General features: G+C 37.8%; 1 protein-coding gene across 1 annotated transcript in view; it reads right to left on the bottom strand.

The window, feature by feature from the left end:
• Positions 1-25034, bottom strand: part of ABI3BP (ABI family member 3 binding protein) — a 134392-nt gene that overhangs the window by 4275 nt on the left and 105083 nt on the right. Inside the window, exons 50-56 of the mRNA XM_050710963.1 lie at positions 23718-23801; positions 22399-22467; positions 21802-22014; positions 18312-18423; positions 6586-6665; positions 5002-5031; positions 3833-3994 (exon numbers count right to left, since the gene is read on the bottom strand). Coding sequence (XP_050566920.1) covers positions 3833-3994; positions 5002-5031; positions 6586-6665; positions 18312-18423; positions 21802-22014; positions 22399-22467; positions 23718-23801 — 750 coding nt within the window. The remainder of the gene's footprint in view (positions 1-3832; positions 3995-5001; positions 5032-6585; positions 6666-18311; positions 18424-21801; positions 22015-22398; positions 22468-23717; positions 23802-25034) is intronic.

Genomic DNA, 25034 nt, shown 5'->3' with positions numbered 1-25034 from the left:
AGTGAGGGCTAAAACCACCAGAGGTCTGTACACTTAGCTCTGTGGGAAGCCAAGGCAAACGCTACAATTCTTTACCTCTCAGGATCTGTAGCTGTAATTTGAGCATTAAGTGCAAGTACAGCGCTCATGGCTGTTGACAAAAGCACCCCACTCTGCCAAAACCTATGCCTGGATGCATATTTCCCTTCCTTATTTTTCATATGTAAGTCCTGTTATTACCCAGAACCTCATCCTGACTGTATCAAAAATGAGGTGAGTTTTGCTAGCAATTTTAATGGGAGACAGGTTTGGTTCCCTGTCAGAAAGCCCCCAGTATTTTCAAAGATGTCTTTATAGACCATCTCTTAATACATACCAACATATAAGTGATACCTTTTAACTAACCAATATATGACCACAGTGTAACAACTGCTTATCCAGAACACGAAGCGTGCCCATATGTTCCCTTGCAGGACTGCTTAACAGGACCCTTGACTGCAACTGAGTAGAAAATGAAGTGTCAAGTGCCAAATGCAGTGTGTGCTGACATTATGGGTTGTCCATAGCCTTTTGATAAGAGGACTCACAGTGGAGCAGTTTTGACAGAGCATGATTTTTCCTTACTGGTATGATTTGCAAACAGTAAATTAGCAAAATTCAGCTCAGAAGATGGAGAAAAGCATGCCATCTTCTCTTCCCAGGCTCTGGCAGGAAACGTTTTCAGATAAACTCACCATTTTTTCTAACCTCCTTTCACAGCACTTCTTAGTACATCCAACCTTGGGTTGTGAGGTTCCAAGGAGAGGTGGGAATTATTTAGAAAAAGACTCAGTATTTAGGCATAAGCTAGGCAGAACATCTAGTTACTCACTAGATGTTGGGTCTCCTGTAGCCCTGAATCTGTGCCAATCTGGCTGTTTGACAGATGGTGAGGTAGCTTATACTACTCCCTAAAGTTCAATTAATAGAACAGCAGCCTATCAATAAACACTCTCTCATGTTTTTGTGGTCTGATCAATATTTTGCCAAAAATTCTTACCTCGTTGATGGTCTCTGTCCATGCAGTTCTGGTCTAGCTTTAGAAAATTATTTATTACTGTCTAGCTTTGGCTGCAGGAACATTTTTTTCCGTACAAGAACTGGTCAGAGGGAGTTACTCCTGGTAAATTTGTGAACTGAAATTAAGAACATTGAAGCTGCCAAAACTGAATGTTTTTTTTTTTTGTTTGTTTGTTTTCTCTCTCTTTTTTTTTTCCCCATGGCTGTTGAAGGTCACACATAGAATTTATTTTTTTCCTCTGCTCAATAAATACTTTTTTCTTTTTCTTTTTTCTTTTAGGTGGGCTGATTTTCTGGCATGCTTATTGTGACTGCTCTGGAGAACTGTTAAATGAGGTCAGCAGTAGATGCTGGTTTATAGAATGATCCTGGCATTTGTAATGTAGATCAGTTTTTCTTCACCAGAGACAGAAGAAAACAGATATTTTTATGGCTAACGCAGGAACAGTATCTTTTAGATGTACACACAGTCTTCTGGCCCATAGCATACCCTATGTATAATTCAAGCAATAGCTATACAGAACTTATCAGCAATCTCAGTGACTATTAAATCCTTATTGTACAATTCTTTCCACAATAAAGGAACACACTTAACATGTTAACTAGCAAATTACTAGATTCATCTTCTTTTGGGAATAGCAATTCTGGCATAAAGTGAAATGTTTGTTTTCAGCGTTCCTTTATGGATCGTCTTAAGAAAATTAGATACCGTTCTTATTTTATACATTGCGAATTCTGCAACAATAGAAGTTTTATGCTAAAAACAAGCATGCAGAGACACCTTGTTGTTGGCTGCCTTATACAACAGCACATCTACACTGCACCCAAATTTCAAGATCATTATGCTGCTTAAATAGTAAAGCTTTAGAAGCTATTTTCAGTGTAACGTGGAACTAAGACCTCAGCATAGCCCTTTGCTACTGGCATGTTGCCGAGCTGGCTAGCAGTAGCAGATACTCTTCTGCAGGTCTCCACGAGACAAGGTATGACAGTGAAACACTTGAGAACAGAGTTTGGCTTCAGATTGGATATTTTCCCACTCTAATCTAGAGGCCTGTGCCATGACAGCCTCACTTAGGAAGAAGGCGGGGGGGGGGGGGGGGGGGGGGGGGGGGGGGGGGGGAGTCATAGAACCATGTTCCTCCTACATAAGCATTTCAATTCCTTCCAATATTGCGACAACTGGTCAGCACTGGTTGTAAGAATTCAAGTGCAAGAACCAGGCTTAGCAAATATAATGAATACAATGTGGCTACCATGATCTTCCCCAGCCAAGTTAAATCACCACCCTTCCAGCAAGAACAAAAACAATCTAACAAAAACAGGAAAATGGGCTCCTGCTATATTAAGCTTTCACTCCAAGATTGAAGTAGCTTTCATTGTGGTGTTAATTCACTTGATTTAGAGCTGAAGTCTAGTCCTGCTAGATTAGCACTGCTATTTCCTGTACTGGCTAGTTTTGTGATACGCTATGCCTCATTGCCAGCTTTTGTCATTTGATCACAGCTGCTTAAGTACAGCACCAGCTGAATGAATGATACCTCTGTTCAAAACTATCTTTCTTATTCACATAATTGCCAAGACATTATTTATATATGAGGTACTATACTTACTATTAAGGATAGGGCTTTCCTTCCTTGTCTGCTCATGGGGGAATGGTGGTGGGTGCAAGGCCAGGCAGCTTACGGTTCTGTTGGCATGGGCTGTCCTGCAGTCCCCCTGTTCTCTTTTCACTCCATGCTACCACACACAGAGACCACTGAGCCCTGCTCCTGTGAGGTGCTGCGCTCTGAGCTGGGACAGCTTTGGTTTATGAAAGCTGATTCTTTCAGTCACAGTCTCTCCTAGTTAATTCAATACAATGGGATGAACATACTACCTAACTTTCACTCAAAGACATTTCCCATACACAGCTGTATTACACCCTCTGTGCTCTGGATGCTGCACTAACGCCATGGTAATAGAATTGTCAGTGCAGCTCTGATAAAAGACCTCATACTGAAGGAAGCCAGGAACTTCAGAGGGATTATAAGAAGTTAAAATATTTCTAAATATAGCATTTACAATCTATGTGAGATGCAAAGTTCTGCTTAACTATCAATTAACTGAAAAACAATACTTTTACAGGCTTCTTCCCCAGCTTAGACACAGCATGTGTCACTTGATTCCAGTCTTAAACACATCATTCTCTAATGATCTTAAGACACAGAACAGTAAAATGTAAGAAAAAGGAGGAAGACAAAACAAGATCATGAACAGAAATGGGGAATGTGAAAAGGAAACAAGAATGTCAAAGCAGGTGAGTAAAACCTGTTCACTAGGGTTGTAGTCAGGTATTTATAAACCCCACAGTAATAGAATAACCAGATGTTTACCAAATGGGATGGGAATGACTGAGCTCTAATCCTAGTCTAAATTTAGGTGCTAATCCTCTATTAAGAGCTATCCCAGGTTATGTTTTAAATACAGATGTGGCACCTTTACAATATAAGCTATTGACTGGCAGACATCTGATCTTTACCGTTTTTTTTGTATGATCCCCCAGGATACCAACAGATCAGACAATGACCATACAGAAGTAACTCTTGAGTCTGAAAATTCAGTAGCAAACATGTCAATGACTACTGAGCACAAGCAGACTAATATTTATGACTTGTCTGTCTAGTGATTAGATTAAACATACTTGATCACACTTCAGCAGAGCTCATCTTGTTAATAAGCCTCTTAGTTCTGGCAGCCATGATATTTTTGAGGAGTATAAAATGTGGACAACACTGACATGAATCTCTCTTACCTGTAAGTGAATCGCTGAGGTATATCTTGTATCTCAAGGAGTTACACAGCTGCACACCTACAAACTTCTTATACCAAGTCCTCTTTACATACTGTTTCCCTTTGCATTCTGAATAGGTGTCAGAATTGAATGGGATTTCAGTCCAGATAGCGTCCTTTCCCACTGCAAGAAAGGAAGAAGCTGAAGTATGATGATGCATATAAAATTATTTACAACAAATACATTCAAATAAATAGAATTAGAAACCTCCATGCAGCAGAATGCACCATGAAATATAAATATATCAATAGTTCAGAATCAGCTGCATTTTGAACATGAAAGGTATTTCAAGGAAGCATTGGAGTGTGCAGATGTGATTGATGTAGTGAACTGCTTCTGCTGTGTGTGTCAGTGGAGCCAGTTTGGAATAAGCTCACTCTTACTTTCTTAGGGGGACACTGTGTGTGGGCAAAATGTTCATTTACAAAGTTATGTGATACAGTCACTGTTTCTCAGAGGATTCAAGACAGGACAGTCAACTTGCAGCAAACCATATGTGATTAAAAACTTACATAAAAATTAAGTGTCATGAATTATGTGGAAATAAATGGGGTCTCAGTTTTTTTGTCGAGTCCTCTACAAATGCAAAAAGCAGACCACTTTGCTTGAATGGATCTCAGCTATTCTTCAAAAGCTCAGTCTACCTCCTACCAAAGACAGCAAGAGCCTTGTAAGTGGCCTAAAACAGAGCTGGATCAATCCTTCAGAAGCAGATTTTTTTTTTTCTAAAACACAATGGCAGATAAATAGTATCCTCTGAGTTGTGTTCTGTAACTCACTTAAAAAGTGTGAAATAGCTTATTCATTTTGCACAGCTTTCTTTTGACTTAAAAACAAGACAGAAAATATGAGGCTGTCCTTGTCTCATTTGTGTACATTGGTTTGAAGCCATCCCAGCTGCCATGGGAGAACCACATCACATTGATTGCATTCTGCTCAGGTAAACAAGTAGCCTGGCATGGATTCCTTACAAGAAATATGGGTGGAAAGAAGGAAATCATGTGTAAAGGCTGTTTGATTCCACAGTTCATTTAACTGGTGCAGTACAGAATGCCACCATTAAAATTATGCTATTTTATTTCTGAAAAAAATCTGATCAGAGGACATTATAATATACATAATAATCTTACTTGAAATTGGCTCACTCACTCTTGGGTCCGCTGTGGAAAGAAACAAACATTCAATCAGACACCATAAAATTAACTTTCCCAATACTCCAATGGAAAAGCATTGGTAAGTACTTTTCTACAGTTGATGTCAGCTGTAATTTGTGAAACACAGTGTTTTGGAAGCAAAGTTCACTTTTGTATCAAATTAAAAAAAGTAGTTTCTTGTGTTATGGTGTGAAACTACAGCATCAATGAGCTTTTAAAAATGTTACTTTTGGGACCCTGGATTCAAACTGGGTTCTAGTAAAGACAGAAGTTTAAACCAGTTGCCAGTAAAACCCAATTCCATTGCCTTTGCAACCCCCACCTTTTTTAAATTACACTGTCAAAAACCTGAGGGAAAAAAAGGACACTTCTGTAATGCTTGCTACACAAAACTTGGTTAGAAATCCCAAAAGTGAGAAATTCATGTGTGCAATTAAGAAAAAATAAATCTGACTGCTTAATTTGGCCAAGCTAAATAGGAGACAGAACGTAAGCCTTGTCATTAATGAAAATTGCACTTGGCATAAACATTGTTTCAATTTTAACAATCCAGACTACAAAGAGTGTATTCACAGTTTTTCAATATGTGTGGCTTCATCTGAACTCCTCCCTGTCTATTCCCTTGCTCAGCCAAAACTCTCATCCATCCGTCAGTGACTGAGCACTAGATCAGGACTATTATTACACCTGGCTCAAAATGCAGATCAACAAAGTCCTTTTAAGCAGGCTACACCCATTTGGTGTTGAATAGGGTCCTTAAGTGCTATCAAATAATAAACACTTCTACACAAAAGAAGATACCTGGTTTGTACAGAGTCATTAAGTCGAATGTAGTTAGCCAGTTAGCCTCACTGTGAACTCAAACACAGCACAGGCATTCTCTGATTCTCACCTTTGAGTCAGCTAGGACTTAAGATCGGGAACCAACCAATGGTCAAAATGGACTCGTAAATACCTCTTTAACAGTTTCACAGGTGAGTAAGAAGGATGGATGAAGCCATACCAGGACATCAACTTTTCCAGCTACTATTTCTCAATCCTCTTTTCAGTCTAAAGACAGTACTATTACAAACAGCTTTTTTGTACAAGTAGAAAAAGTGCTTACAAACATACCAGCCCCCAGAAAAACTTTATGTTTCCTATCCAGAACATATTAACGAGTTTGATAGACATAAAAAGGTCAGAAATATGAATCCTAAATGAAAGGGCTTTCTTTAAGGATAAAGTTAATTTCTTCATAGGGAATGCCAGACTCTCTGTGCTCCTGCCTTTTTTCCTGCAGTCTGGCCATCTTACACCCTCACACAATGGAGCTGTGATCTCAGGCTGACCTTCCAGCCATTAATGTAACAGGCTGAGTAGTAAAAAAAAAAAAAAAAAAAAAACAAAAAAAAACCAACAAAAAAAACAAACAACAAACTATCTGGAGATTGAAAAGATCTCCAACAGCAAGATCAAGCATACAAAATGAAGCAAGTTAAGACCAGTTAAAGTTGGTCCACAAACATGGATACAAGAGCCACTGTAAATCACAGTCAGCAGACTTTTGGAAGTTCTTACCTGATTCCGTACTGAAAGACACAACATTGCTACTTGGACCTTCACCAAGCGGGTTTTTAGGTTTCACATGGAATTCATAACTGGAGAATAAAAAAAAAAAAAAGAAAATTTTGCAAACCAAGCATTCTTTTGGAGTCCAGAGCAAGCAAACTGCCAACACACACCTTGGTGCTACTCCTCTTGGAGAAGAACCAAAAGGGCTTGTTTGTTGCTTTGAAAACACCGAGACATTCTTCATCCTATCTGTACAAGACCTCTCTGAACAAGTAACTTACCAACCCTTTTGCAAATTCTTTGCTCACACACTATTAATGTTTGAATTAATGCACCACTAGTTTAAGTCCATCGCCTCTCACACATGCGGTTTCAGTTCTGGCAAAGGGAGCAGTTCAGGTGAGGTTGGAAAAAAACTGATAAGGAGAGATTGAGTAAAGCACACTATTTATTTGCACATTTTTCAATCACAAGAACACAAACTTCCAATGTAGTACCTCCTAGGCCCACCAACAGTGACAGAGTGAGCCAGTGGTGAAATGCAAAGCATGTCTTCTGGGACAGAAGCTCAGCCAAGGCAAGGCTCCAATTGCTTGAATATATGTTAACAGCGAATATATGAAGCAATTAAAAGGTACTGTGCGGTGTCACCTTATCTTTTCACCTTATTATCTCACAACATCAGTCTATGCTGCAATTATCTCATTATCTCTCCTCCTCACAACTCAGTTGGGAACCATTTAAGTGCTAAGAAAACTGAATAAGATTGAAAAAAAAGAAATCCAAGCCAAATTCCTCTGCTCAAGGCTCTCCCACCCCTTGCACTTGCTTAATGTTGACAGGCAAGACAAGATTGTTTCTAACTTGGCAGCTCAGCTGAAACTTGGATGTTCAGTTAGATGCTGTAGGTAAACAGGTATTGAAAAATAGCTGCAGACTTACAAACATTGCACAGAAGACAACAGCCCCATGGGGCAGGAAAGAGAGTTAAAAGGGGGGAGGCTGGATATGGCTACAATCTCACATCAACAGCAGAGCTAGGAACACACACTTATTTCCTACCTCCCAGCACACACCATCTCAGCAAAGCTGCTTTTCTACTCTCCTGGCTCCAGGTTGGCAGCACCTGGGAATTGCTCACTGCTCAGCAACAGCTCAGTTTCTCACCTGTGCCTGTGCCTACCTGTAGGAGCTGCAGTGCCTTCCCTGCCAAAGCACCCTCATCAGTAGCATGTCAACACCCAGTCAACAACACCCTCTTCATGCTTTTCCCACCAGTCAGAAGCAATAATCTGCCCTACAAATACCAGCCACAAATATTTGTCATATGCTCTGGGTGCACGCATGGTAAACCTCTACAATATTTCATCAGCTAGAGATACAGAGGACACGAGTCAAAAGGACTGTAGTGCTGGAATATGGACCCTAACTTAGAGACTGAAAACTGAACAAAATGAGAATCCCTGAAGTTGGCAATTAAATCCTCAGCTCTCGACTCGTGAAGGATCACTTATTAGTGATAACATGGTAGGTCAAGGCTGTAACACAGCATTTTAATGTACGGCTAAGATTGTTTGATTTGTACAGCAAATTTCATTAAAGAAAGAAACATAGCACTCTTTGCACGGTTAATGGTAAAACTCCATTTACAAATCCGTACAAGAGACAGAATATTCAATCCAAACTCTAGATTACTTCTCATTGCTTCTTGGCTCCTACAAAACCTGACAGCTCACTAATTAACCTCCGTGGACTAACTGTGCAGTACCGAGTAACTGTTTTCCATCTGCAGCATGTCTAAGACAAACTTAGAAATTGCTTACAGAAGCAATTGTCTTTATTTCTAGGGTTTTCTTTTATTTTTTTAAGGGGAAAACCCCAACTTTTTTGGTCAAATATTGTCATCTAGCAGGAAAGGTTGCTGCTCAGAGAACTGTAGCACAGCAATTGGAGATTCCTTCTGAATAATCAATGATGAAGACTCAGTAATATATTGGGTGTTCTAAAGTAATAGCTAGAAGATGCATTTTGGACAATGTACAATTTAATGCATACCTTCAGATGTAAGTCTCCAGAGAAGTTCTCTTGCTTCCATCACAGCAGAATACTGCATCTAGGTCACTGATTGAACTTTGATCACTGATAGCTTAGTATGGTATGTTCTACTGCTATTATGGGCATTTATGGTCTAATTTTATAGATGATAGTAATATCTTTATGCCACTTCATATGAAATCGAAAGAGATATTTTTGCCTAGGATTCCTGATGTAGAGTTGGATTTTTTTTATTTTTTAATTCCACAGCAATGGCTACAAGGAAAGGACAAAAACTGAGCAGGTGCCATGCTTTTATGGAACTGGACTGGGCAGCAGCAGGGATCTGGAAGGTAATGATGCAGCAAGTGTGAACTAAAGATCTACAGATGCCAAATCTGGATCTCACCTAAATATATAAGGGTTTTACAAGTTATTTTCCTCTACCATCCATAAAATCAGGATCTGGAAAAGACGGTGGAGAATTTTGAAACAAATTAAGCTATTTTGCTGATTTTTGAACCAATATATTGTCCTCAGGAGCTGATATGTCCTACTTGGAGTTGCACTAAGTAACATACTTCACTGGAAACAGTCCTGTTCCAAAAAACTGAAATCCATGAACTTGGACCCATCAATTCTTTAAATCCATAAAAAGACCAAAACAAAACTGAAGTCTAAATATTTTCCAAACAGTGCTTTTCAAACTGTGGTCTAGGATTTCAAACTGTGGTCTAAGATCTCCGCAAAAGGTCAAACCACAACAGGAAAGCTATGGCAAAATTTAAATAAAGAACTAAAATCTTTAGATTTCAGCCCATGTAAATAGAAAGAAAACTGGAAAAGGGGAAAGTAATAAAGGAATGTCCAACAATGAGTTTAATGGATGGACCTTTTTTCCTGTTTTTTCCTAAAAACATCAGTTAGGAGAGCTTCCTAATAACATTAAAAAGCAAGTTTTGAAACTAAAATATATACAATTCACCAGTTTTGTGATAAGTGTTTTCACAGGTACCCAAGCATTACAGCCTCCTTTTCCTCTGCCACACTCGCTCCTGAAACAGTAGTGGTGGCTGGAACAGTACAAAAACTAGAAACGACCACTTTTGAAGATGAAAAGAAAAAACTAGTTGACTGAATACTGAAAGGTAGAGGAAGGTGAAGTTAGACTGTGTTCATGGTGTGACAGACTTTATAGATCTGACTAATTTTAAAACCATGGTGTGGCTCTCTTCAAAGAAAACCATATGAAGTCTTCCATTTTGTGTGCCAGGTGGAAGATCTGAAAAGCTGAAGAGGGACTCTTCAGGAAGTGTAGTGTCAGAACAAGGGATAATGGCTTTAAACTAAAAGAGGGGAGATACAGAATAGATGTTAGGAAGAATTTCTTCACTATGAGGGCAGTGAGGCTCTTGAACAGGTTGCCCAGAGAAGCTGTGGGTGGATGCACAATCCCTGGAATTGGGATTTGGGCAACCTGGTCTGGTGGAAGGTGTCCCTGCCCATGGCAGGGGGGTTAGAACTGGATGGTCTTTAAGGTCCCTTCCAACCCAAACAGTTCTATGATTCAATGAAAATAGAAGGAAAATGGTGTAAAAATAAGGGTACTTGCTGCAATTTTACATACTTCCAACACAAGCTAAAAGGGAGGGGAAAATTGCCTAGAGGTTCAAGAAAGTATGTAGGGCAAAGTTAATAAAGGGAAATAGGAAAGCTATATAATGATTATCCCATGTCTACATCATAGCTAGACTTGATATTCATGAGAAACTGCAGCCTATATTCCATCCTTCTATCTGTGCACCCACGATGCCAAAAGCTCTGCTACCCAATATAAGTAAGCAATTTAACATTTCTCACACCTCTGTGCTCCTTAAGACTGTCATCCTACACACTTGGGAGAGGACTAGACCTCCCAAATTCCCCATACTGCAAAGACAATAGAAGTCATTGTGCAGATTAAATGGACTTGACTTAACAGTAATTACTATGCAGAGCATATTTTTCCGCCATAGGAAATCACTATTCCACATGGAACTTTGGCAGAGGTAACTGTTCCTGCACTTCTCAAGTCATGCAAAAGGAGAAGATGGAAGACTGCAGCACTGAAAATAGCTGAAGAAAGTCTTTCATCATAATACTGAGGACTAGAGGAACTGAGTACAGTCCTGGGACATCAGATCAATAGTTGGGGAGATGCCGGTGGTTAAATGACAATCGTGCAAGACTGCCCCAATATATTGAGCTTCTGTCTCTGCAGAGTGTGCTTGAATAACAGCATGATCACACAGAGCAAACAAAACTAGGCATAAGACAAGGAAATATTTTCTTAATAAATAAATAAATAGCGCTGAGCTTGTTTGAGGAGTCCTTCTCCTAATTAGGTTGGAAGAAGAGCCAAAAGAAATGGGCAGTGCTTACATGTGAACCCTGGAGTCAACAGCAGTTTATTACAAAAGCCTGTAAGCCTTGCAATAGAGTACCAAAAAATCCAGCATTTTTCTGTAATCTTCATAGTCCTATCCTAACATCATTGTATCTTTCACTGTAGTTCTTATCTCTTGACTCTTGCTGTTACCAAAATCTAAGCTATCTGCATCAGGAGATTTTTCTCTTATATGTGGTTAGCACGCATTTTGGTACTAACTGCAATACCAAACAATACTTGATAGTGGTAATAATGACATGAGTAGGTACATATGAATTAATGCCTATAAATTTATAAAAAGCTTCCAGCTGGGCTTATTTAGCCTACAGTAGAGAAGACTCTGGGGAAACCTTATAGGGGCCTTCCAATATTTAAAGGGGACCTACAGGAAAGATGGGGAGGGACTCTTTTATCACGGAGTGTAGTGATCAGACAAGGGGTAATGGCTTTAAACTAAAAGAGGGGAGATTTAGATTAGATGTTAGGAGGAAATTCTTTACTATGGTGAGGCACTGAAACAAACTGCCCAGAGAAGCTGTGGATGCCCAAACCATCCTATGATTGTATTATTCAGTAGAGATTTGAAGACTTGGTATGGTCTCTGAATGTATTATAACAGCATTCTCTTTTTTGTTTCATACCTTAAAGAAATACGAAATGAACTTTTGAAGGAAACCACCTACCACATCATAAAAACAGTTTGGTATGTGCATATATCCTACACATCTCACCTTTACTTTACAGTTTTGTTTGTTTGTTTTAATTGATTGGTGTTTTTGTGTGTGTTTAAAATTATAATGATTATTAGTTTTATTCTGTTTTCGCATTTCCTGCTATTTTTAATCCTCAAGATTATTCATGGCTGGAAACATACTCTACCTTGGGGCACAATCTGAAGCAAAAGTCCAAAGAGACTACTTCAAATGTGCTTTTAAGCACCTTTTAAGCACCTTTTTAAATGTGAAAAGTATATTTGAAATCACCAATTAGGCAAAGGATCAGAACCTAAAAGGAAGCTTTATGTATCTGTGAAATGCAAGCATCACAGGCTTTTTGATTATTCATAATACTTTTTTTGATTATAAATTTTTCACCAGTAAACTAGTGGGACAGACACATCCCCTATTTTAATGACTACCTGAATTTTCTGAGGGACATTTGGCATATCTCTGACTAATACAGCAGAACTGCAGCCTTCATATTTTCCTTTATTACCTTCCAATTACTGCCAAAACAAACATGCATGAGAACTGTTTTCAACAACATTCAGACTCTTTTTTGAAGGCTTGTATAGAAAATAGTGTTGCAAAGTTTCCTGGACACTAGTGGTATGTTCTATGAACTTAATTGCCCTTAAACAAACCACCAGAAAGAAAGAGGAAATACACAACTAATTTAAAAATATTTCAAGATAGAGCAGGGATACAGGGACTACATATTTTGGCAGAAGAAACAGGAGAAATACCAAAGTAAAAATGATACTATATCAGATGATTGGGAGACTTAGAAAAATAAATCAATTTTAAGAAGTCAGAAACTCTAAAACTATTAAAAAACAAAGCAAACAAACAAAAAAAAACTAAAATTCTTTTGGAAATGAGAAAAGCGAATTGGATGCAAAACAAAAACAAAACCAAAAAAAAACACCAAAAAGAACATCTGTATTTAACATTCTAGGCTAGGAAAGGTTCATGAAAAAAGCTATGGGACAGTGAAACTAATCTTAATGAAGGAGCAGATGCAGATGAACACCATTATTACTACACAGGAGACAGAATGAAGGAAACAATAATCACAGTAAGCCCCTTTCCATATCAGGCTTCTCCAGGTTTATAACAAGCAAGCACCTCAGGGAGAGAAGTGTGGAAAGCTCTGAATAACAACTTTACTTTGACAGATTCACATACGGCAGATCTTGCATGACTATTATCATAGGAGAAGTTACTGCAACACTTTCTTTCTTTGAGGGCAGTTTTTAGTTCAAAGCTAAGAATAGATAAAGAGCACAAAGAATGGAGTTTGGGGTATGCCAATGAAAATAGGCATTCCTGTGGGAACAGCCCCATTAAAAAAACTCAAAAACAAGAGAGCTGTATGACAGGTTAGATGGAACATTACAGAGCTCACTCCTAAAACAACCGCTTGGAAGCTAGACTGTAATTGCTTTGACCAAAAAGATCAGTCTTGTGTTTTAGTTTTGACCGTTTTCCAAATAGAGTAGATGGTACATTTCTCAAAACACTGTGAGAGTTGCTCTCAACATGAAAAACTTGAAATTTCCATGTGGAAGACAAAAATTAAGCTGACAGGTAGTTTATACTTTTCTCTGATTTTTCTTTGCTAAGAAATGAATGATATTTGCATTAACTTACAAAAATACCTCAGCCTGCATTAAAGAAAATGGGCAAAGTTGAGGTTAACAAGATCGGAAACTACCCACATAAGATAAAACCATATAATAATTTAGATTGGAAGGGACCTCTGGAAGTCATCTGATCCAGGCCCCTTTTCACAACAGGACCAACTTAAATTAGGTTGCCCAGGGTTCATCAACAAGCACATAGACGCTCACTGCTTGAATGACGGAGTAAAAATTGAGTAACTCAGTACTTGATTCAGCCTAACTAGAAGAAAGGAGGATGAATGGAATTTGGCTATTTCACACATTTAACAAGAAGGACGAAGTAGGGAATAAAAATATAGTAAAAGCTGTAGAAAAATTGGAGTAAGTGTGATACTGAATGGAGGTTGGACTCAAATATGACCTGAATCTACTCTAAAATTCCTGAAGAATATGAAGGATAATAAAAGCTAACGGCAATACAAACTTATAAATCAACAACAGTGTATATGTGATTAATAGCTCACAGAAGGACATCTATAACAGAAACAATTCAGCAGAAGACATCAATAAAACAAGAGAAAGGTTTCCTCTTCAAGCACCATCTAATTGGATATAACTATCTGTATAAGAAGTATATATAGTTATCTAGCTTGTATAATGTAACCATACAACATGGTTTGAGAGATTTCAGGTAGAAGTGAATATCAGAAGCAAAATACTTGATAAAACTAAACAGAAATGTAAATCCAGAGTATCTGGAGCCAGGTAACTGCTTAGTGCCAGGAACAGCAGCAGTTTCAAAACTCTGACCAACCAAATAACGGACATCATGATTAGTACTTTCCATGTTGCTAAAACTAACAGAAGTTTTCTAAGATAGGATAGTGAAATACTGAAAACACTATGTTTGACAAATCTCCAGGTGAAAAAGATGTCCCATTTTACTTACAGGACAAGTACTACTTTAAATAAGGGCCACTGTCAAGTGTGCCTCACTATGACATGATGGAATGGATATAACACCCCTTTTCTTTGGCAAAAGGTGCAGGAATCCTAGTGTTTCAAAAAATCAAATTGTATAGGGGTTTGTATATATTTTTTTTTTTAAATACCAAGCACTTTTGTTGGAAAGCAGATGACTCCCCAAATTTATTTAAAGGGTGTCTGTCCTCACATTGACAGATTTTCAAGTTCTTCTCTCATCTCAGATTCTAGATGTCTTGCAATCAAGTCACCAAGAAGGCATAAAGCTGGCTTATGTATTACAAAACAAACAAATGAGATGACAGACTGGCCTAATGTATAAAACTTTTGTTTAAAAGTAACCCTCACAAGTTGTTGTATGCCTATGAAGGTTCTTCATTTCCTTACTATCACGGCCTGAATTTGTGAAAAACAAATACCTGATAACAGTACTGGAAATCAGAACTCCTCTTCTCTTTTGGCCAATATATTTTTTTCTGGACAGCTGCAGTCACACATGCAATTTTTCAAGAGAGACTCTCACAGTCTCTCATTGAGAATGTCTTCCTAACACAGCCCAAATTTCTTAAATATTCCAAGTCTGGCCATCAGCTCCTCATCTTTAAATTGTGCCTTCTCTAAAGGAGGAGGGGTATCTGGCTTACTGCAGAACTTTCCAGAGGTATAGCAGTATGATCGTTTTGAAAGAATAACGTAAAAGAGAAAAGGAAGCAAACAGCATGATCTGCAGGCAGAGATTGACCTAGCTTTTTCCTGATGCTTGCTCTGCCCACTTCACACGGGAGAGTTGTTTGTCTTGCTTCACTCCTCCTAGATGTGGGCATTTAATTCTTTAGTTTCTGGCCAGGCACTGAATATCCTTCCTACCTATTTTACCTCAACAGGACAACAGATCTTGGGCGATGGGGCTGCAAACCTTCTTTGTTATGTACTGCTCCTAAAGAGTAAACACCTGGAGAATTACAGGCTTGAACTGTAATTCTGCTGCTGTAGAACTTTCACATTCAAATTTACCCATAGAGACTGAGATATGTTATCCACAGTCATGATTATTGTTTTTGAAAATCTTCATTTAGATCTGCCTGGATTAGATCCATCCTGAACTTTCTTCAACTCTGGAGGCATTGAACCTTTAGAGCAGCATATGGGATTCACACAGCATCACTGATGGCTTCAGAAAAGTTGGAAAACTAGCATCTCAAATTCAGCTTGTCAGCTTCTCCAAAGCATTTCAGGGCCAAGAGGTTCTTTCCCAGCTAATCCACCTTCTGCTACTGATCATCTCTTTCCATATACTTTCTGGTAGTGTTGTAAATGTTGGTCCTTTGCAAGAGGGATTTCTTTTTCTCTTCCAAGTTTCATTTTCAGCTCTACCTCTTCTAGAGCTCTTTCCTTTAAGGCTAGTTACAGAAAAATCTGCTTCCCAGATTTAATGTATTACTTTATGAATTTTCAGACATTTTTGGGAGCTCAATTAATTTATTCAGATGTATTTCACTGTCTCTCTTCCTCACATTTTCAAGTCAGTTTTATCCACTGGTCCATTTACTTCATCTAGTGAGCAGTGAGCTCATGACAGCTAGGAGATCTTTATTATAGACATTTGTCTTTCCTTGCAACACTAAAACTGTCTACATGATGCCAGTTGTCTTCAATCCCTTTCCTACTTTCCCTGAAATTAATGGCCAACAAGCCTGGATTCAAATGGCAACAGTAACAATTTCTTGTGCTTCTGCCAAAGCTTTCAAGACATTCTCAAAATCAGGAAACACATTCTGAAATGAGAGTTTAATCAAACAAAGCCTCTCTGAGGACTTTGCCTCCTTGAAATCCTGTGGGACCGAAGGGACACCATTGCAATTCATATCAAACCTTTTCAGTTTCAGATGATAGCCTCCTGAATCCAGAAAGACTTTCAGGGTCCTTCCTTTCTGGTGCTAGGGGAGTAGGGATTACAGCCATCACCCCACCAAGGAAAATTTATCCCTTTATGTCCTAAGTCATCATCTACCAGTTAGTGTTGATTTCGTATCTAGCTTGTTTTAACAAAATCCACACTCCAAAAGACAACTTTTGTCCATGGTCTCTGGTCTGCTGTTGATCACCAAAACCCAAAAGTCCTCTCATAAGACTGACAGAAGTGTTACAAATTAAAGCCAAAAACTATTTTATCTGCTTCCCATAACTCCTGTCTTTCTTATGACCTTTCCAGCGGTTTCAGGTGGGTCTGCCTGCCTCCACCTTGCTTCCTTTCTTAAAAAGCAGCAGTCTAAAAATGCTTTCCTCTTTTAGCCACCTGGACGTTATTCTCAGCATCCAGGACTTCACATTGCTTCTATGTGTTTTTTACTCTTAATCAGTCCATCTAATTTTTGTCACCAAATGTGACACAACCAATTTGAATGTGTAATGGAAGACAGTCTCAATAACAACTCACACTTATTTTCAAGGATGCAACTGCATCATTTCAAAGCAGATCCTAAAAAAAATAGAAACAGAAAAGAACACAAACAGCGCCCACTGCCTTTCTTCAGCTGCCACTCCAAAAACCTGTTGTTTTGCTGTCTCTTCTAAGCCTCCTCAGTTGACAAGATTTACTAGACTGATGCTTGGTCACTAGCATCAGTTGTATTGCTAGTGTATCATAACTGACACATGTCATGACACATCTGCAGTTCACTCTTTCACAACCAATGTGCCTTTAGAAGATAACAGAGATGATCATTATGCAATACACAGCAGTTCTAGCCCATCTTTTGTGTTTTGGAGTCTCTTAGAGAAGTTCTTTTTGGGTATCCCAATTTGCTTAGCCTTTCTTTTCCATTTCCCTTCCCCCTCCACTTTCTGCAACAGTTCCTTATTCCTCCATTGAGAAGCTGCTGCTCACAAGTAGGTAAAAGTTAAGAACTTATGCCTCAGATTAATCCACATACTGCCTAGAAGTTAAGATTCATGAGGAGTTCTACAAAGAATTTTGTGCTGTGTTACCAATTTAAAGATAGTAGTAGAAAAGGGCAGTCTATCTGAAATGGAAAATCCAGTTACCAAAGCCAAATGGTCTTACAGGGCAAAAGAAACTTGTCATTCACTAACTTTCTGATGCAATCAATAAGTAATTCAAAACACAGGACAGTGCCTTTTTTTTTTTTTTCCCCACTGCTCTGAATCTTACCGTGAAGAAAGAAGAATATATATATATATATATATATATTTATGAGATTTTTTTAAACTGAATTATAATGCTTATTTGGCCTAGTTGCCCAAGATGCATGCCATCAACTGGAAGTCACTGACCCATTTTTAACTTGCCAGCTGTTTTTATGTCCTGAAAGAAAATTGGCCCAATGTGTCTTTCCTCTTCACGGTACAATATAAAGGTCAGGCTTCGTACAGTGGCCTAACTTGCATTCCAGTAATTGAATGCATACATCTACATAGCCAAGGAGCCTGTATCTGCTGTGCTGAGTATCCTTAAATCTCAGAGAGAGAGGACTGTACATATAAATCTTGATCTGACACATCAGGATAATATTTCTTATGTTTGTCTTGTTTCTTTGTCTGCTAAATTTATCAAGAGATTAAAAAAAAAAAAAAGCATTTTTTTTTCCCTTTTTTTTTTTTTTTTTTTGCAATCTGTCCAGACCACATATGTGTTCTTGGAAATTTCATAAAGTTTCCTCAGATCTATCTTATCTGTTCACTTAAAAGAAAGTAAAACCAAAACATACCTTTTTCCTATCAGAGCACAAGTAAAACCAATTTGGTCTTACATATGTACATGTGAATATATAAATATTATATATATATATATTTATTTGAAGTAACTGCTTTTAAATATATATGTGTGTATATATATATTTGAATATATTAGCATTTGAAGTGGCAGACAGCTGACAGACTAAATTAGTTGAAGAAACTTAGAAAATCATTTTATTTAATTACCTTGTGTCAGGTTTTAGGTTTTCCACTGTAGAATGGGTTTGATTTGTAGTGATAATCGACTTCTCCTTTTCACCATCACTTGCTCCATTTTCAGTTGACACAACTTCATACTCTAGAAAAATACAGGAAAGAGAAACGTGTTTAAATAACAGCTCTCCCTTGAGCTTCTTCATTGCTCTCCTTTTGTCTCATCTGATTTCTACTCCTACTGTCTAACAGGCTGTACAGACATCTCATGTGAACAAGTCTGGATGTTAGTATTCTAAAATGGTTAGAAAAACTCCTTAGTGTTCCAATTACAGATTGCTGAGTGCCTGGCCTCTCATCTTTTCTCATGATTCAGTTATGGGACAGAGGATACTCAATATCTCACCTCTGCTGAAAAGGTACGCTACTGACAGAATACTGAACACAAGTAAGTTTAAGTATCCTTCAGTTTGAATAAAGAAGCATCAAAGATGAAAGTACAGTTTCTAAATGCTTAAACCCTGATTAACTTAAAATAAGACCTAGTAAAACTTAGGTTTCCACAGGAAACTGCTCACTAGTTTTGCTTGTGCTCTTGGGGAATCTGTCAGTTTATAATTAAGTACTTTTGTTTATTTTTGTATTTATATTATTTATAGAGACTTACTACTTTCTTTTCACCTCACTGGTACGTACCACCAAGCGCGAGGCATGCTCTAAACAGAGGAGTAAAACCAGATGTTTGGGAAGAAGATAACCCTTCAAAAAATCATAACCATATCCAAGATACAGTCTCTCTCTAGCATGCATCCTCTGACATGAGTCACAACTCCAACACAATTCACAGCCTCTTCTAATAAAAACACTGAGTATATTGTTAATTTTCCTCTCAACACAAAGAAATTCACAACCTCCCAAACCCCTTTCTTTCCCTGAGCTAAAAACACACACACACACACACACACACACACACAAAAAAGGAAAAGCCCTTATTCACCACAATTAAGCTTCATTAGAGCAATGATGCTTATTATTAAGGACTGGACAGAGGCTTGATTTCCACTGCCTTAGGAATATCTAGATAGAGAATCAGTAGATAACTTCACAGGAATTCGATCTATCTGCCCTTCTGCTAGCCCCAAGTCACTTGATTTAAACTTTTTAACTCGTTCAAGTTGGAGAATAAAGGATAACACAACAAATGCATGGGCATGTGCTTCCATGCACACACACAAAGAACTACTGGAGTGCATCCAGTATCTGCTTGTTACTGTGTATTAACAATGATCCTCAGTGGACTAGACAACACACTGCCCTCCGTCTGAGACAACTCAACAGGAGTAGCATGGCACCAGAAAAAAGTTCTTGGTCCCTGACATTTTGCAGCTTTTATGAAAACAAGGAGGAAAGCTTGATCACTGCTTTAGTTATTATTTGTCAGATCTTTCCATTACCAAAGTACAATTTTGTTTTTAGTAATACTTAATATTATGAAAACCCTCATGCAACATATTACCTAGTAGTCAACAACAGTATTTTTTTAAATAAGGCTCAACAAATTATCCACAGTTCTATCTGAAACTGTGCATTAAAAATAAAGACGTGATGCCCAAATCAGAACATTGAAAAAAACATTTTAAAAAAATACAAAAATAAAAGGAGATGACAGAAAACTTGATTTAAGTTTTTCTAAACAAGTAATAACATTCTTGTGCCAATATGAAGTAATCACCTTTTGGAGAAAATGGGATTCATCGACTTTTGTTGACTACAGAAAATATCCTTAGATGAGTCATTAATGGACTTATTTTTAGAAGTTAAGATGAAGGACAAAACCTCACTGGGAGTATTTGTAAGCCACAGAATTCAAACATTTTGTATTATGCATATTCATGCCCAGAGAAAGGCAATGAAGCTGGTGAAGGGTCTAGAGAACAAGTCTTATGAGGAGCAGCAAAAAAATAAAGGAAATGAGACTGTATCAGAAGGCAATCAGGTCTTGCTTTCCTCATTACATGACGCATGTTGACAGTGTTTCCAGTTATAAAGGAAATGTTTTTTTTATTTCTGCAGTTGAAATGGTTGTGCTGCATTGGGTTCATTAATGTTCTCAAGAAAAACAGGTCTACTTCCAAGAAAAAAATGCAAACTAAGCAAGTTATCTGATCTTATCAAGCTAAGGACAGGTCTGTGGAGGAAGACTCCAAATGACAACAGCAACAAAAAGGGTTTTCCCTGGACAAGAAGAGGTATGGCTGAACTGCCTAGAAAAGAGAATGTTCACAAAGAGCCTCTCCCCAGCCTAATGTTAAGGCTAGGAATAGGCTACAAATAGGTTCACACTGCTTCCAGCACATCATGGAAGACAAGTCAGGTAATCATTCTTCTTTCTTATTGGTACTTTTCATTAGCCTATAGTCTTTTTTTTCTTCCCTTTTAATTCAGCAGAAGGGGCAACTTCCTTCCTCTTTCTCAGAAGAAGGTGGTGCAGGCTAATTTTTGTTCTGAGTGTCCCTTTGGATCTGCATTTATTATTTTCCAAAACTGTGGGAAGAACAGGAAAGAATCCAGGCTGAGCTTAGTAATTATTTCTAGAGAATCAAGGGAAGACTATTTTGGGGAAGAGAGCATGTGACAGTCACCATTATAGCTCTGCATTGAAATCTGTTATGACATGCATATAAAGCAACTTCTGAAAATATCCCACTTACATGTTAAAGTGAATGGCTAGTGATCAAATCTTCCTCTTCACAGTTCCTAGACTTATTCTACTCACTTGTAAAGCAACACAGCCAAATCTGTTTAGCCACAGCAGTGATTGAGTCAGTGATTTTGCAAATCAAAGTTCTCTTTTATGACAGTGGTAAAAATGGAAGCCGTTATCCTGACAGTACAGAACCACCATAATTTACATATTCAATTCTGGTAAGTTTGTGTTGATACACAGAAGACAGAAAAATTATAAGTGGTCTTCTTGCATGCCTACCTAGGTACTCATAGACATAGCCATAGACTCAAACAAACAGAATCTTTTACACAAAGAGAACTTTGTGGTCTTACAATGGGTACAGCAAGTAATATGCTGGCAGAGTTCTACTGACCTGCCAGACAGATACTTTCATTGTACCTGGCTCACTGATCAAAAGCACCATGGCAAGAAAGATATCTGCATTATGCGTAAGTAACCATGCAATAAAGAATACTGACACTTTTTTATTATTTTTTGCTTGCCGAGAGTAAACAGAGAAGCTAGAAATTAAGGGAAGATACAGTCATAGTTCTTAAGTGTCTTTTTTGTGTCATCACATGATGCAAAATGATATAGTTGAGAAAATCTTGTTCTAATCTAGTAGCATTTTTTTTAATCCATACTGAAATTGACAGTAGCATGAAACAAAAGCACTGGAGTGTAAGACTCTTTTGGGATAAAAGTATTATTTTAAATGGCACAAAACCACTGTCAAAGTAAAAATAAGCTTGAAATACAGTATTCTGAAACAAAATAAAAAGAAATCAAACCAACCAGTAACAGTGTCATTGTCTGGTTTTTCCCAGTCCAATATGACAAAAGTTGGACAGCCCTCAACAGTCACCACTGTGAGGTTGGTTGGAGGATTTTGTGGAGGACGAGTAGGTTCTTCCTTGATGCTAGCCTCTTCTTGAGGAAAATGTTCAAGAGAGCTTGTGATAGAGCAAGGCACATCATCATCTTTCTTCATGTACTTGACATGAGGGGCTTAGAGCAATAAGAAAGAGCTGTTATTCAGTACAACGTTTTTAACAAAACATCGATGCCATTCCACCCATCCTACAACTTCCAGTTCAGGGACTGACGCAAAAAATCTGTACAAGTCAAAATCAAACACAGATGTTTAAGAAGGAAAACTATATATTCAATAATCTTTCCTAAGCTGCCTTTTTTGGGGGGTTGGGTGGGGTGTTGTTAGACCTGGAATCTGCACTACTTCACCCTTCTATTGTCACCTTTCATCTGACTGGAATAGACAGAATCAAATGAAGCTTTGTCCTTCCAATAATCAAAAAAGATAATTTTGATAAAAGACAGGTCAGTGTCCATGCATTCCCCCCAAAAGAAACACCATAGCTATTAAAATCCTACCTTGGTACCTTGGTTTGCCTGAAGAATCTGTTTCTGATGTAGGACTTGAACTGAAGACAGTTGCATCAACTGTAAGAGACACGGTTGTAATTCAATTTGCAATAAATATAAAGTTTCAGAACTGCTGTATCTCATGGTTCATTTGGCATTTGAAATATCCCTGGTAAAGTTCCTCCATGGTAGACCTTTGATATCAGATCTGGTTTTTTCCTTTTAAGGACCCCATTTTGGCTGTGGTGCTAAGTAGACCCCATACTTACCTAACAGTATAAAGAATGTCATAGTCAAAATGACAGAATTCATGACTGCTGCTGGATTCAGTTCATTCAATATATGTGAAGTGTATTTTGGACCTTTTTAAAAGCAACTTTTTGCACTGTGCTGGCCATTTAAATTAGAGCTCACTTAATATTCAGAGAATATGTAGTACTATTAAGTTGGCACACAACTTTTCAAAAAAATAGTGACAAGGACATCACAAATTTTGTCTTCAGAGCATAAAACTTCCACAGAATGTGAAAGGAATTGGACACAAACATTGTTGTGAGCAGAAATGTGCTAGAGCGTTCAGGATTCTTAACATCAATGTTGTGGTAAATAGCCTATATATTGAACAGAATCTTCCCTTAGATACAAATACTAAGATGGATGTCAATGAACAGAACATACGATATATTCAGAACAAGCCTTTTTTTCAGGTATCTAGTATCATGAGATCATATTTTGTCTCAAAAATTAATTTTAAGCACACCCTCCCCACAACGCTAGGTCTAAATATCTAGGTCTAACTCCCCACAATAAAGGTCTAATTATCAACTATCTATAATGTTTATCCTATTGATTTTTTTTTTCTATCTAGATAGTTGCATATTGATCAGATACCTGGTAGGATATCACAACCATCTTTGACCACTGTCAGCCACTGTTAAAGTAATAATTTAAATTTATGTCCTATGCAAAATAAAACGTCCAGGAAAAGAAGTGTCTTATCTACACCTTTCACAGATTTAAAGTAGACCCTGAATAGTATTGAAAGGCTACTAAGCATGTATTGATTTCTCGGAGGATAGAAGAGCCATCATGTTCTCATTTGTAAAGATGTGTATCAGAAGACAACCAGGTGAATTCAGCCAAGTTACAAAAGTCAAAGTGGAATAAGAGAAATCAGAATCAACCCAGACAGAGTATTTCCTATATTATAGTGCATCAATATATTTTAGGAAAGGGAAGCCAGAGGAAAAAAAGGAAACCTTTATGTTAATGAAGAAAAAAAAAAAAAGAAAAAAAAAAGAAACCAGAGCTGTCTATATTATGCTCACCATAATACTCTGGAGTTGCAAAAGCTGTTGGTGTCTTAGATGGAATTCCTGTCCTCACAGGTGTTGTTGGTCCAGCAGGTTTAGCTATAGTGACAGAAGAAGGAACTTATGGCAACAAGGCATTCACTATTTAGAAAATCAAAAAGCTATTTCACTCTTCTAACAAAACTCAGATTCCTGACGAGTGATTCATAAAATAAGTGGGCACACGATTTCATTTAAGCTATGACATTCCCCTCAAAGCTTACTCAACAGCTGCCAGTTGGATTTAGGAAAATGCTGAGTTTTCCTTATTGCCTATAGAACCTATTCCTGAAGTCTAGTAAGAAAATTCGTTGCTATTTGGAGATTGTCTTTGAGAAATTCAGTCAGCTAGAACACAACTTGGTTATTAAGCACTGGCTGGTAAATGGACACAAAATAACTAACATAAACATTCTGTTTCACAAATAAAAGAACACTTCTTCACACTAGAGAACAGCTGAAGTCACCAACAGAAACCTGGAAACCTCCCAGACAACCACTGTAAGACTGTGAAATCTCACCTCCAAAAAGCCAAGAACTACATAATGTAGTCACCTTCCCTGCATGTATGACACAGAAGAACATGGTGACTGAAGGCAGAATGTTGATGAACCGAGTTCAAAAAAATGGAAGGTAGGGATAAAAGTGGAAATTTATTAAGATTCTCACTAGAGTCCAGACTGACAAAGGTTTTGGAACACTCTTATTTCCTTTATTTCCATTCAGGAGACATTTAATGTCTGCATAGAAACCTTCCCATAACACTCATCTAGTGGATGAGTAAGAAAGATACAAGTAAGGAATTAATCACACTGTTAATAAGAAAGAGAAACAGAACAACATTATAAAAGGGAAAATCCAAGAACACTGAAGCAAAATTTTCCTGTTAATACTGTGGAACAGTTTCTCCAGGGAACTAGAAGAAACTCGTATGATGTTCAAAACTAAGCAGGACAAACATTATGAAACAAACTAAAAGGAAAATCTACTACCGGTCCCACAAGGAAGGACCAGATCATCTAACTGATTTATTCCATCTTGAATGTCTAGGAAGGCATGATAACTGCTGACTACTCCATAACCTCGCCTCTAGTGTATGGAAAAAGAGGTGGAATTCCAAAATGCTGGTAGATGAATTACAGATTTAAGAAAGAAAATAAGCATAGATCTCATTACAAGCAAAAGAAAATGCAGCAAGTGAAGATTTTTTTTTGTGCTACAGCTCAAGACTGACAACATCTTATGTTCTGTTTTAGCTATTACTAAGGAAACGCCACCAGTCAACAGGAAGTA

The sequence above is a fragment of the Cygnus atratus genome, chromosome 1 (genome assembly GCF_013377495.2).
Source record: "Cygnus atratus isolate AKBS03 ecotype Queensland, Australia chromosome 1, CAtr_DNAZoo_HiC_assembly, whole genome shotgun sequence".
Lineage (NCBI taxonomy): Eukaryota > Metazoa > Chordata > Aves > Anseriformes > Anatidae > Cygnus > Cygnus atratus.
Note: the sequence above shows the minus strand (reverse complement) of the source record. Positions and strands in the feature narration are given on the sequence as shown.